We start from the raw sequence: 14,536 nt of genomic DNA on the forward strand, positions 1-14,536 counted from the left end.
AAAAAAAAGATAGCGCTAGGGATCACTCTTTAAGGACGAATATGTACGCCTATACTGGTACGGCTTTAAAAAGCAAAGTATTTTTGGAATCAATAAAACGGTCGCTTTTTAAGTTTACCACAAAAATGAAGGTAACGTGGGGTCTGTTTACGTTCTTCAAAAGAAGCACAAAGTTTTTATTAAACTTCGTTTATTAAAATGTTACCTTGTGCATATTTCGGCAAATGTTAAAACATATCTACACTAAAAATAAACAAGATAAAACTGCATTTCGATGAACAACGTGTTTATATAAAGCAGTAAGAACTCGATTCACTTTAACTTTTCCTTCAGGATTAAAGCTACTATACCGTAAAAGCACAAAATATAAGTTTGCTATATACCGTTTGCCGTATAAAATTATGTAAAGCCAATACCTTGGCAAGTTTAGTGACAACCGAGAATTAAAGTAGTTGCAATATTGATTAAACAGCACGAACATGAAGATTTTTAAAGTTGAACAGACAGTTCGACCATAAATCATTTGGGACGGTATTAAATCTTTGCTTTTGGCAATGTGTCGTATTGTGGAATCATTTTCTCTTGGCACAATGAGCTAAAAAGCACATGGTGGCAGCAGTGAGCATAAAAGCAACTCCACACCACCCAAGATAGAATGATGTTCCAGCAGTTTCAATTGTGATTGTGGTTGTTTGTGTGCTGGATGCGATCAACGAAGAATAACAACCCATACCTGCAACTCCGCAGTAACCTATACAAACGCATGTTAACGATTATTTTGTTTAAAAACCTTACAATTAGACAGTTTAGTTTATGCCATGTATCTTTTGATGCACTAATTACTTGAAGATCCAATACCTCATGCGGCTGTCAAATTACACCAGTTCTTTCTTGCTCATAAAAATCATATACCCTTAACCAAATATTCATATGTTAAACAACTTACCAGCAAATAAATGAAATCCACCAACCACCAATGCCCCCCGTGCCCTCTCCCATCTGTTAAACCCAAGGTAGATGTTTACAAGTAGAGCTCCGAACCCGATAATTGCAGATATTATGAGCATCGCTCGTGTTGCTTGTTCCAGATCACTGATTGCTGAACAACATGAATATTGTTACGAGAACGTTAGTTTCTTTCGATAATTGTATTTACTCCCCGTATTAAAATATAGAAAAATGTTTCTCTTTCTTAATATTATATGTTTGTTCTCTTTAAGAGACACCCAACCCCATGTTCCCTGCTCAATCAGTAAAATATCCGCATTTTGTTATTTCCTTTTATACTTGGCAGAAAACAGTCTATAGAGGAAATATGGCCACAATTAAAGGTTTGCTGATAGTTTCCAATAAACGTACTGTGTCCACAATTAGGGGCTACTATAGGCACACATACTATGGTTAAAGGTTCACTGGACCAATAAAAGTAAAAATATATATCTTGGTCGTGAACGTATCGACATTGCGCCACAATACAGTCTGAGATTTAAAGTAACTAATTATAAACATAGTAGGTTAGGGTAAGATAGAACACGTTTTTATTCTATTTTCTTGCCCAAAATAATAAACAAAAAACAACCTAAGAATTATAAAACCATATCGCAATTACGCTTAAGAAAGCGTTGGTATTTGTTTAAAACGCGATTCGACAATAAAGGACTTTATGTGCTAAAGATGTCCAATCTTACTCCACAGACTATATTAATATTGGAAAAATTACTTTGTCCAGCTCCGCTATTAAAACTTTCCACACTTGTGCATGTTGGTGCTCCAACCTGTTGTTGTCGCATGATTGTTTGAAAGCAAGCCTGGAATAATCCAATGCGGGTCACCTGATGAGCAAAATACAAAAATACAAAGTCAAATACTTGATATTAAGGCATACTTATAACAAACAGGTGGTTTTTGGAAAAATAAACAGTATTTGCTATGTATGAGACGTCTACTATTCAACATTAAAACAATTATGAACACCCAAAGAAAATATGCGGCTGTTATATCAGTACATTTCATGGCAAATGAGCTAACCTGTATATCTTGATTTTGGTTGGAAAGCACCGTTAACTTGAACTTCCAATCTACAACAATGATAGCTGCTACCATCAGAGCCACGCCAGCTAATGCTGGTAATATACTTAAGAATGTCGGGTTTATGGGAAGTCGCTTACGTTTTGTAGTCAAAGAGTCTTTATGTGAGATTGGGTTGTAATGTTGAGTAATTGTAGATACCTAAAAACAAATAAGAATGACAATTTCGAATTATAGTTAAACACTAACATACGTACGTGTTGTGTATATGTTGGCGGGGAGAGTACGTCTTTTGTTGCCCTGCTGTTACCACGAATAATATCGACGCCAGCATGGGAACTCGTGTTGTAACGGTCCATTGTACTTCGTTGTCCCCTGCTTATCGAATCATCAGCTGTTCCTCCACGTCTATCCGGGTCTGATACCAAGCCAGGCACCCTTCTACTGTGGTCACTCTTGTAACTGTCGTTTGAATAGTAATATTCTCTCTTATCACGTCGGTGTCGGTCACCTGACCTCCTCGAATGTTTGGCATACCGGTCACTGCTTCCACCGTGACGATCGTCGTATCCACTTCGGCTCATATTTGTGATCACAAATTTATAAAACAAAACTGAAAATATCCGGAATAAAATCAATGTGCCGCCTAAAAATATATATATTCGAAACAATACAATTTGTAAAAATTACTTTATCAAGAATTCAAAGGAAAAACTAAGCTTTGTTACGCACGTACCACCTGCCTGAGGGGCGGGGACTTTTGTCGACCGTAGTCTGTATCACTTTTCTCTTAAATATATGTGCACTTGCAACTTATTTTGACTTGGAGTGAAAACAAACTAGACTCCGCTGTTTGCGTCGACGGTTTGACTAAATCAACAAACAAACAGTTCTGTTGTTTGTCGCTAAAACTTTCCAAATAAATCAAAGTTATTTTAACAATCATTTAACTTCGTATGGAAACTTACAAAAGGTGTCTGTTCTAATTGGCTCACTGTATTCACAAACACTTTACTTAATACGAAACTTAGTCCAGTTCAACCACTAACCAATGAATTCAATCTATCGACCTGTCTTCGTCTGGCACAAGTGAGCCAATTGTGAAACAAGTTGAGAGATGCTTGGTAATAATAAGAGCGCGGGTCTCGACTGATCAACGCTTCCCTCACTGAACGGTTTTAATAAATCGCGCTCGCCTTTATAGCACTTAAAACACTACGTAACTAAGCAAACACTGTTTTCAAATATTTGTTGCTGTCGCACAACTAAGCGTATAAAGCTCGGTTACTGAGAAACGAATACGACCAACACATCAGAAGACGAGTTAACATTTTATCTTTCCCACATTTCCAATATGCACAATATTATCGTTACTTCCCAATAAAGTTTGTGACAAAACGATTCAACTTCTCCCTTTGAGAATGGCGCACATACCTCGGGTTTCGCCATGCCCGACTGCCAGTATCTACAAACCAGTGCGAGCTTACACTTCACCAATATGACGTCAAACGAATTGACGACATGCTTGATTGCTGGTGCGCAAACATCGAGCGACGAGTGGTATGTTGGTGTGCTGGTGTGCTGGTGTGCTGGTGTTACTATAATACGTAAGATCGTTTTAATATATTTAGTAACATATCATGTCAACGTCACAAATAATTTTGTTTTATAATGAAATTACAACATTTGGTAAATATACTTTGTTCACGATTCTACCGACACAAGCACAAGGTCAAAATGAAGCTCATGTTTAATGTTTACCATACTGGCTGGTTGCCAGTACACACAACGAAACCTATTTATTCAGATGTATTATATTCTCAAAACATATATACGTTTTATCGACGAACAGACTTGCAAAACTGCTTTTTACAATCAGCACATTAAAGGTTAATATTGTAACCAATGTAGCCTACCTGATTAAGCTATAGTGGTTAAAAGGGATATTGGTCTCGGTACAAGTCGATTTTATTAAACTCGTCTAAAATTAAAGGCCGTCAATAAGTGTCCTGAGTGGTCCAATAGAACTTGAACCTAACACGCAAGATGTGGGTGGAGTTTCGAGTGTCACGTGATGCTTCTCTTTCCCAATTCTTGTGTGCGGTGACGTCACAACGTAGAGTTGCCTTTGTTCTGTGACAGAAAACCACATAACGTACTACGATCATTTTAACGTATATGAAAATATAGAATTTTTGTCGTTATCTTATGATTGTATACCCTAATTACCTGTCTGAGCTTTTATATTAGGATAACAGACTGTTTTGCCTATTGTTCAAGTAAAACATTGATCGTTTATTTGCCCCCATATTGTAGTTTTGTATGATTTTATTACCAAACTGGTAGTGATTTTATTACCATACTGATAGTCTATAATAACAAGATAATATATGGAAAGTATATTCAAAATTCAGTCATTTGCAGATAATTTATGAGAAGTGCCTTGTGCCAAAAACACTGTAGCAATCATAGAGATACTAATATACCCACAGATATATCTGTGAATATACCATATATGTCTTTTTTGTTATTACAAGTTGTTATGCATTTGTATGATATACTTATCAATTGATGTTCGAACAATACCCATTATCGTTCAAACAATACCAATTGTCTTGGAATAATATAGGTAATGTTAAAAACTATAGCAGTAGGGCAAGGAAAAAACATTTAAACTTGATTTTAAAGCGTACAGATTGTTTTGTGTTATTTACATCAGAGTCCGTATATAAACATTTTATATACGGATATATACGGACTCTGATTGACATCTATTACTAATAATAAAGCCCCCCGTTAATCAAATTTAACAATGTTTTTAAACTGTCCTATCTTACTCTATGTATTTTCGAATTTGTAAAATTACACCTGTTGTACGAATCGCAAAATAACTCCTCGTGTGTTTTAATATATATTTTTGTTGTCAATTAATAATTGTTGTCAATTAATAAAGGGATGATAGTACTAATTCGTGGTATTACTTCATCTATTTTGATTTTGGAAATATTGGGCAACATGTGCTTAAGAGTCCAATCTTTCCCCACTGCTGTACTATGTTTGTTTTTATCCCAAACTATATAGTCATGTTGAGCCCTTCTATTTTCCTAATGTTTGTGTTTCAGTTTTTCACAAAACTCAAACTAGTTTTATGAGACAAATAAAACTATACGGAATATTCAAGTTATTTATAAATCTATGAAACTAGTTTAATCGTTTATGCGGGATTCTGTTAACATGTCATAATGGCCAAACACTTAAATGACGTCACAAACTGGAATCGGTCGTTACGCTAAAATGATTATGGAACCTTTTCCCTTAATGCCTACGTCATGTCTGCCCCGCTATATAAGTGATAATTCAAGTGGTTTAAATTAGAGCTACCCGCGAAACCTCTATAGTACGATATATATCTCTGGTAAGCACTTTTCAGTGCTAACTATATTGAGTTTGTTCTCCCACTGTATTGTGAGAGTTATTATCCATTTATACTGTGCGAGTTATAGTCGTTAGTGGTGATAATAAAAGCTAAAAGGACCAAATATCTGCTATTTGATAAAGCAGTCAGAACGAGAAGAGTCTGCTTAGGCGTTCAGTCTAAGAGCACGCAACCTCGAAAGTCAATATACAATCTACTAGCAGCAGCAACAGCAGCAAAACAGATAAGAACGCCGCAGTTTACACTCGCAACAAACTGCAACATTTTATGGGCTTTTGTTTATGATTTAGCGAGCATTCAAAGTTAGCACCTTACTATTTCGTTTTTTTGTTTAAAAATACTGTTTCTACTTAACACATTTATTTTCAATATTTTAAAACAGTAATCAGCTTTAACGAGTGTTTTATAAAGTCAAGATAACATTGTCAAATAATTCCGTAACATTATTTTTATGATTATCATTAAATGGGGTTTCGTAAAAAGAAAATTAAAAAGTCGCGTTTGACAAAGTGTCTTATCTTCCCCCACCTACTATAAAGTATACGTTGTAAAGAAACTGGCATAGTTCGATGTTTTCGGTAAAATATAAACTTGTTTGTAAGTTATTATAAATTTTCTTTTAATACACTTTTAAATAATTTTTAGAATATAATTTTTTCAGTTGAAACTCGAACAATACCAATTATTTTTCGAACACTACTTTATCTTCATACAATAACATTAATTGAGCAGGTTACATGTTACAAACAATAGCATGGGGCAAGAAAGGATATATTAAACTTGATTTTTAAAGCGTACAATATAATATCATATTGACGTGTATTCCTAATAACAAGAATTTTAATTGTCCCGTCTTACTCCGCCTGTTTGAAAATCAATAAGTTTAAACCTGGTGGTGTGCAAATCGATAAATAAGTTAATTTACTGTTTTATCCAAAAGCGTATTTTAACAACTGTAGTTTTATTGTTACTGCCTGTCTTTTCGCTTTTGTAAATTCTCGCGTTCTTCGTTATCTTAATTAACATTTAGGTAAATTTACAAAAACGAACGTTTTTAGCAACGACTATGTATACTGCTTCGTGAGTTCTACAATGCGCATTAATAAATGTTCTTCTCTGCCAATCGTTTTTAATAATACATGTCCATTTACTAGGATTCAGCTCTCTTGTTCCATTCAGCTCTGGTTCCAGTTATAACCACAGAAATAAAAGAGAATAGAACGTGCAACTCCAATGTCGTCGGTAAAGGAGAAAGCTGATACACTCTCCTCTTTCTTGCGGGTCGTTCTCGTTCACCATTTCAGTCAATGAAACCGAGGACGCTTTAGGAAGTTTAGGTAGTTATTTTTCGTTTTTTGACTAAATTGAAAAGAAAAGGGTAAAACAATTATTTTTTAATATATATCTATTTTTAACAAATCGTTTATTTAAATGTTTTTAATTCAATTTATTAACTAATTGAATCTCCTAAACAAGTGGTAAACTGTAGGGCGTTAACCTACCAAATATAATTAAACTAGCCTAATAAACTTGAATAGTTAGTGTAATTTTTTAAATAAACAGCTAAAACCTCCTAAAGCTACTGTGCGCCTATTTTTTACAATGGAGACCAAGCGAAATGGGGACGGAGTTGGCGGTCACGTGAATGGAAAAAAAATTATGTATCACGGTTTTGAACAGTTGCGTGTTTTCTCCTTTTCAATCTTAAATTACCGTTTTGTTTTGTGCAATACTAAATTTGTTGGGTATTGCCATTCAATAATGGGGTTGTACCTGTTAATTCATTCAATACATTGTTATGTCCGAACTTTGTCGTGTTGTATCGCGTTAACATTTTCGCGCCTGCTGTGACGTCAGCACCAGCGGTTTTGGCGCGAGTATTGCAGCGCCTGTCATGACGTCAATGATTACGCGCAAGGCATCTTTCTTTTGCGCGTCTTTATATCGTTGTTTCACAATACTCTTTGTTTCACATTATCAGTCTCTGTTCGCGGTCGTTTTGCAACGTGTCGTATTGCCTAAGTTAGTCTCGTATTATAGTGTAGGGATCCTAATATATTATGTTTGTAATCTATATCGTGGTAATCTATTTACTCTATGTCGTTATGTTATAGCTCACTAGCTAGGATTATTGAGCACGTTAGTGATCATATAGATCCTTTTTCGTCAAACAGTTGTTCTTGTTATTGTTGTTTTTTTATACGATATTTTTCCACACCTACCTCAATTTGTAATACTAGCATTTATTCTTTAATCTCTTGATTGAAACCAAATCATAATATATAATTATAATTTTTAGACTAAATTTTCAGAATTGAAACCGCATAATTGGCGATTAATTAACGATTACTTTACTGTTTGATCAAATGCGGTAAATTCAAAATGCACTTTAAAATTTAATTAAACAATTGTACTGTATAAAGTATTTTGAACTAAGCATAGTTTTATAAACCATATTGCATATGATCGTTTAATTAGCGAGAAATTAACGATTACATTTCTGTTTGTTTAGGGTGCTAATTCGTACTTAGAATGTACTATAACATTGATTAATCGACTGTATTCAATACAATAATTTTAACTAAGCTTAGCCTTATAAACTATAGAGTATAAAATCGTCCAAATAATGAGTAATTAATGATTGTAATGCTTGCGAGTCAAGTAAACTGCCATGCATCGGAAAGTCGCTGGTAACGCAGTAATCGGTAACTTTTGGCTTTGTTTACGTTAGTATGCAAACGTAAATAAAAAGTATATATAGTATTAGTCACATATATTTCTTATTAAAGGAAAACAAATCCAGAATAATTGTTAGGCGAGGATCGAACGCGGTACAATATGCTCTAAAGCGCGCGCCATAACCATTAGGCCAATAGATTCAGTATTCAGATTTGTCGAGACAGCGCTTATAATGTCTGGGAATTTGGAGGGCACGTGTTGGTGAGATAAGGAATCCTCACATCGATTCACGCCTAAATCAAACTATTTCCATTTAAGTGGGGGCGCAATAAAAGTTTTTGATCGAGCTCAGTCGACCGTTGTAGTAAAATAGTTAATTAATACTAAGCTAATTAGTTTATGACGGGCTCACGCATTAGATCTTTGACCTCTTGTTACCTTTTATCTGAACAATAAATGTGACATCAAGTACAAGAGTGCAGACTTATTAAGTTTCATAATGAACTATTTAATGCAAATAGTTTTTTTTACATCTGTGAGTTGAACTAGGTCACCTGGTCAAACATAATGTAGCTTTGTGATATGCTAACTTTTATAAATGTGGACGAGACAGATATAATGCATAAAAGATAGAACTGTATTTCACACAAAGCTTCTTTATTTGTTATAGTATCCAAAATACTGACGTATGTATACAGTTAAGTAATAAATGTACAATAAGCGAATATACACAAACATTTTATGTATTCTTTTGTCAAACTTTAATTTCTTTGTCAAACTATAATGTCGCAACCCCCAATAGGTTCATTTGCAATATAACAGCAGTGGCGTCAATTTATAAAAATGTAGGGGTTGCGACATTATAACATGTTAGCAGAAGAAGGTCGGTTTGTAAAATGCGTATAATTATGCGTTGTAGTAAAAGTGTTAATTGTTATTACTATCTATAAAGATAAGATATCATAGTAAAATTATACATCCATAGAAAACACAAAACAAGTGTTTTCTATACAAAAGGGACCAGGCGTATATTTTTTATATATACAAATACACTCCCGACTTAATTGAATTCAATCAATTTGACTTAATCTATTTCGTGAGGTAACTGGAAAATTCCGATTCTGGGTACACCTACTGTTTATTTTGCGACATCCCAATAAAACATCTCCTACAGCCAATAGAATTTTACGTAAAGAGTAAATTTAGGTGAAGTTTGGACTTTAAAACAAATTTAAAGGTTTGAAAGTCTTTACACATCGGTAATTTGTTTTCTGTTTTGAAAAAAGTCAAAAACAAAACCTAGAAGCGGATAATTTGTGACATTTGGGTCCCTTTAATTAGTGCATGTCCGTTATGTCCACAATATTCACTACATAGCGGACATAGCAGACATAGTAAATTGAATATTATGGACATAGCGGACATAAAGAACATGCACTAATTAAAGGGACCGGTTACATTTTAGTCATTTAATAAGGGTAATTTTTATATTATTTTGCAAAAAATGTATTAAAAGATTAATAAAAGCTGTTTTCCACCTTCCCACAAAAGGAAAAGGCAAACAAAACTTAACAAATTCGTTTAAACTTAATGGATTATTTTATATTTTTTTAAAGATGTTTGACAGGGTAAATGTAAGCTATTTTACGCTTGCAAAAAAAACATATTTGTCTAAACACATTGAAAAGTCAGGATGTTTGCTTGATTTCAGACTCACAATAGCAGTAGTGAGGCCACTCGGTGTTTCTTTGACCGATATCTCCTAAGGCGGGTTTACACTGCGCCGATGGCTGGCGATTCGAGAGAGCCTGGCGATTTTCAGACGTCACTTCCTCCGCTAGCGATACGAGCGAAAGAAAATCGATTTAAAACAGTTTCTACTCTGTCGATAATCGCTAGCGATGAACGGCTTTGGCGCGAAAAGTAACAGTTTTCGCGTAAACTATTTCGCTGCAAATTAAACGGTGGAGATAATTTTCGAGTAAATATGAATGTTAAAATGAATATATTTTGTTGCAGGAATACTATATTGTAAATTTAGCGTAATAATATTAAAAAAAACGTTTGTTAAGGTGTTTTGCGACTATTGTTAAGAGCATTTTTAATAAAAACTGATTAAAACAGTTAAATATTTTCCCCGGTACACAATTACTTTGTAGAAAAATGATAAAATAAAACCAAATTATATGGAATATAGAGGCAGATATAACATTAGCCGATTCCTTGATAAATTCGGCATCTGCGTTAAATTTTTTAAAATCCAATGCCTGTTAAACGAAAGTATATTCTTTCCTGGTATTTTCCTCTACTTTAATCGCATATTTACGCTAAAACTATCAAATTTATTTTCCAACTTCCCGCCAAACAGAACAGGATCAGAGTCGTATAAACACCGAGTAGTCCGACTGCCGTCTATGTGTGTCCAAAATAGAGCAAAAGTGGTGACTTTGACAATGGGTTTAAATGAACTTGTTAAGTTTTGTTTGTGTTTTCCTATTGTGGAAAGGTGTAAAACAGCTTCTATTTACCTTACCAAACAATTTTTAGAAAAAATGTATAAATTTAGCCGCATTAAATGACTAAAATGTCGCAAATCAACTGCTTTTAATTCTAATTTTTGACTTTTTTGACACAGAAAACAAATAAGATTTCAACCTTTAAATTTGTTTTTAGGCCCAAGTTTTTCTGTAATTTACCGAAAAACATACATTTTCCCTATACCTACTGTGTTATTCTGGACCCAAATTGCCGTTCAATTTGTCTTTTACGTAACAATGGGTTAGACTACTCGGTATTTCTATAACTCTGAACAGGATACCAGGCGATTTTACATTTGATTGTGAATGCTTTGTCGGCAGACATATCGGCCGACAATCTCTCGCTCCTATCGGCAGCGCTTTTACCGCCCGTAGTGTGAACCCGCCTTAAAATGTTATACGTGCCTATCCATTAGAGCTTTGCTCTCTTGTTTTAAGTAAACTGGTACGCCCCAACTTTGGTACGCCCGGGTGTTTTAAAAAGATCATCACTTGCGCGATTAAAAAGTATGTAAATGTAGACGTAAGGAATATTTCAGACCAATGTTTTAACCGTTTACCAGCTAAAGAATTGGTACTATTAAAGAATGCTCCGGTACGTTACAGATTAGGCTGGTGAAAAGTGTTAGAGGTTGGTATTTAGGGGTTATTAGTAGTTTTAGGGGGATAAGATTTAAGAGATTCGTGGTTAGCAAATATTCTAGGGGAGGAATCTTCACAGGATAATCCTTTAGACTTTTACCTATTGATTTATATAAAGTTTGCTTTTAAAATGTTACCTATGCCTTACTGATACCCACTGTATAAGTTATTTGCGAAAAAGTTGTGTTTTGGTGTTAAAAATGAACTTGAAAAGGGGGGAAAATCATGCTTCGTCACTCTAATTCGCCATAAGGTTAACCATTTATTACTTTACAATAGCCACATGTAATGCCACAAAGGGGTCCCTAATAAAACTACAGGTTGCGCACGGTTGCAGATATTTCGGTTATTTCGTTCAGAAGCGCTATGCGGCCAAGTCCAATACATGTCAAATGACCATACTGTAGCGCTCATTCCTGTGTGCGTGCGTGTGTGTGCGAAACGCCCCTTTTTATTTGCCTTCTTTTTCCGTTCTCTTTCGTGTTTCGTGTGCGAGTTTAACAAACCAACCTTTGGTCCGATACCTCAAATGGTTTGCAACCGTGTAATGGTTTTTTGACCATAACTAAAAAACCATTCGAGGTATCGGACCATAAGTTGTTCGAGGTATCGGACTCGTATGGTCATTTGACATCTATTGGACTTGGCCGCATAGCGTTTCTGATTGAAATAACCAAAATATCTGCAACCGTTTGCAACCGCGTGCAACCTGTAGTTTTATTAGTACCCGCCACAAAGCCCACAATAGTAATATATATATAATATATGCATATATTATAAATATATATATTATTTTTAATGCATGTTATAATCTTGATTTATGCTAGTGGCAATCTTGCCCCGTAAGGAACATTTTTCCGACCACCAGCTATTATCTCTTCACGATCTCCAAGGGATTACCATGTTTTTTGTAAAGAAAATACATATTATTACGTAATCAAAAAATACTAATCAATAAATTTTTATTTTGTATGCAAACAGTTCATATTAAAAAGAATGGCATGCGTGGAGAAATTATTCTCCGCACATAATTTTTGTTTTGTTTCCCACAATCTGCACAAATTAAAATTTTTAAGAAAACCGCGCACAGGTTGTTCGTAATCAATACTGCTGTTTTAAACCTTTATACATAAGCGTAAAAATTTGAGAGAAAGACTAAAATATTGTACAAAAAATATCCTCTGCACAAAAAATAAACTTTCCAATCTAGCAAATGATATCTTAGAAAAGCAGATGCCGTATACAAAACGGTTGATAAGTTGTCCAGATATGAAAGAAGATGCAGCGTCTTCTATTTTACTCATCGGTGATTTGGGTTTACAATTACAAAGTTTAGCATCAAGATTGCTGGAAATTGCCGACCAACAAAATGTTTATTTAAAAGTCCATACGTCAAATGAATTGCCGATTACCGGTAAGTAAGATTTCATTCTCAATGCATTTTATGAGTTTAATGTATAAAAACAGTTTTGTATATTATAATAACTTGGATCAACAGTATGATGAATGAATGAATGTAACTTACTTTATCCTCGTGTGGCCGGAAAACGACAGTCGTTATCACACAGGTTTTAACACCTCGTGCCAGCTTACGAGTTACCATGTATGTTACTTTGTGGATAATTATTTTTTTGGGAAGGATTTTTTTTAATTTTATGTATGGCTGATAATTTGGACAACCCATTGGTGACCACTGGGTTGGAGCAATTGCTGTTAAGTGTCTTGCACAAGGACACATATGGCTATGCCCATGATGAGAGCAACGTCGAGCCTTGAATCTATAACCTCTGGGTTACAGGCAGGCGCGCTAACCACTATGCCACGGCCCCGGACAAATATACCTATTCTACAGAGCTGTGCTTTAGCCAGAGTTTATTTAAATTATTCTAGCATTAGTGTTGGTAAAGTTGTTGTAACAGTAATTTTTCTATGTACACCTAATGAAAATACTACCTAGCGGTTTGTGAAATAACTGATTTGGATATAAAGATTGTTGGAAGTTTGACTATCAAACATACTTTTGTGTGACCAAATATTACCATACACAATAACACATAGTTCAATAGTTGCATACACTACTATGCTAAAATACATTTGCAGATTTGCCTGCAAGTTTAACTGTCATGCAACCTAACCGAATTTTTACTCTAAACCAGTCTGTTTTACTTAAATATAAGCATCATCTTATATTTCAGCTGAAGAAAGGGATCTTTCACTTACTGTTTCACTAATTGTTCTTCTTGTAAATCTTAATGGTAAAAATACAATGATGAGTTGCCAGCGGTCTGCTAAATTTATCCCATTACCATTCTATCTTGGAAGGTTAATATTGGTCGGTATGTCATAAATGATTTCTTTAAATTGGTAATTAACTAATTGGTATTTAAATTGCCTTGATTAAATTGTAGTTCTGACTCTGAGTGTTATTGTAAAATATGGTTTCATAATTTTATTGTTTGCTCATAAAAAGTTAAGGTGTGCCTCTATTTAGGACCGATAGTTTGGAATTTGCTTAACCTTTTGTATATGCTTTTTTATTTAGGAAAATACTCCCATATTAAATGATGTAACCACTGTTTAGGTCTTAACATTGCTTGTGAGGAGAAATGGTCTGTGGGACCTGAGGAAGTTTCAGACTTTTCATCACAATGTGATTGTCCGGTTATTTGGGGAAACTTAAGTAATGAAGAGAGTCTTAACAGTTTATGTCAACAGCTTTTACATCTCTTAAAACAATTGTCGGTTGAACTTTGTGTTACAAGTTTGTGCAGTGGCAGTTCGTCAATGCTGGACACCATTAATTCATGATGTTTGGATTTTTTATTAACCACCCTTAGTATTTGGTATAGATATCTGAAACATGTAGCCCTCCTAATTGTATTGGCCAAAAGTGCATTTAAAATACTTTCAAGAAATGTTACATAAGTGCGTTTATTACATTAATTTGTAATTTTTTACTTTCTGCTAATATTTTTACACGTAACTACTAGAATCTATTTTACTTCCTGTTCTGTTTGATAATGAATGAATGAATGAATGAATGAATGAATGTAACTTACTTTATCCTCGCGTGGCCGGAAAACGACAGTCGTTATAACACGGGTTTAACACCTCGTGCCAGCTTACGAGTTATCATGTATGTTACTTTGTGGGTAATTATTTTTTGGGGATTTGTTTTATATATTGCTATTAATTTGGACAACCCATTAGTGAC

At 34.5% G+C, this 14,536-nt stretch overlaps 2 protein-coding genes across 2 annotated transcripts; one reads left to right on the forward strand and one right to left on the reverse strand.

The window, feature by feature from the left end:
- Positions 1-178: 178 nt before the first annotated feature.
- On the reverse strand, positions 179-2,694 carry LOC100175766. Its single transcript, XM_002125841.5, has 5 exons — positions 2,286-2,694; positions 2,029-2,229; positions 1,721-1,832; positions 947-1,099; positions 179-751 (listed from the first exon to the last, which is right to left on the reverse strand). The coding sequence occupies exons 1-5, from the start codon at positions 2,610-2,612 to the stop codon at positions 573-575; spliced, it is 972 nt and encodes a 323-aa protein (XP_002125877.1). The 5' UTR covers positions 2,613-2,694; the 3' UTR covers positions 179-572.
- Positions 2,695-12,238: 9,544 nt separating this feature from the next.
- LOC100179605 (centromere protein M-like) lies at positions 12,239-14,365 on the forward strand. Its single transcript, XM_026835151.1, has 4 exons — positions 12,239-12,255; positions 12,548-12,736; positions 13,518-13,658; positions 13,904-14,365. The coding sequence occupies exons 2-4, from the start codon at positions 12,556-12,558 to the stop codon at positions 14,128-14,130; spliced, it is 549 nt and encodes a 182-aa protein (XP_026690952.1). The 5' UTR covers positions 12,239-12,255; positions 12,548-12,555; the 3' UTR covers positions 14,131-14,365.
- The last annotated feature ends 171 nt before the right edge of the window (positions 14,366-14,536 follow it).

This window comes from Ciona intestinalis, chromosome 7 (assembly GCF_000224145.3).
Source record: "Ciona intestinalis chromosome 7, KH, whole genome shotgun sequence".
NCBI lineage: Eukaryota > Metazoa > Chordata > Ascidiacea > Phlebobranchia > Cionidae > Ciona > Ciona intestinalis.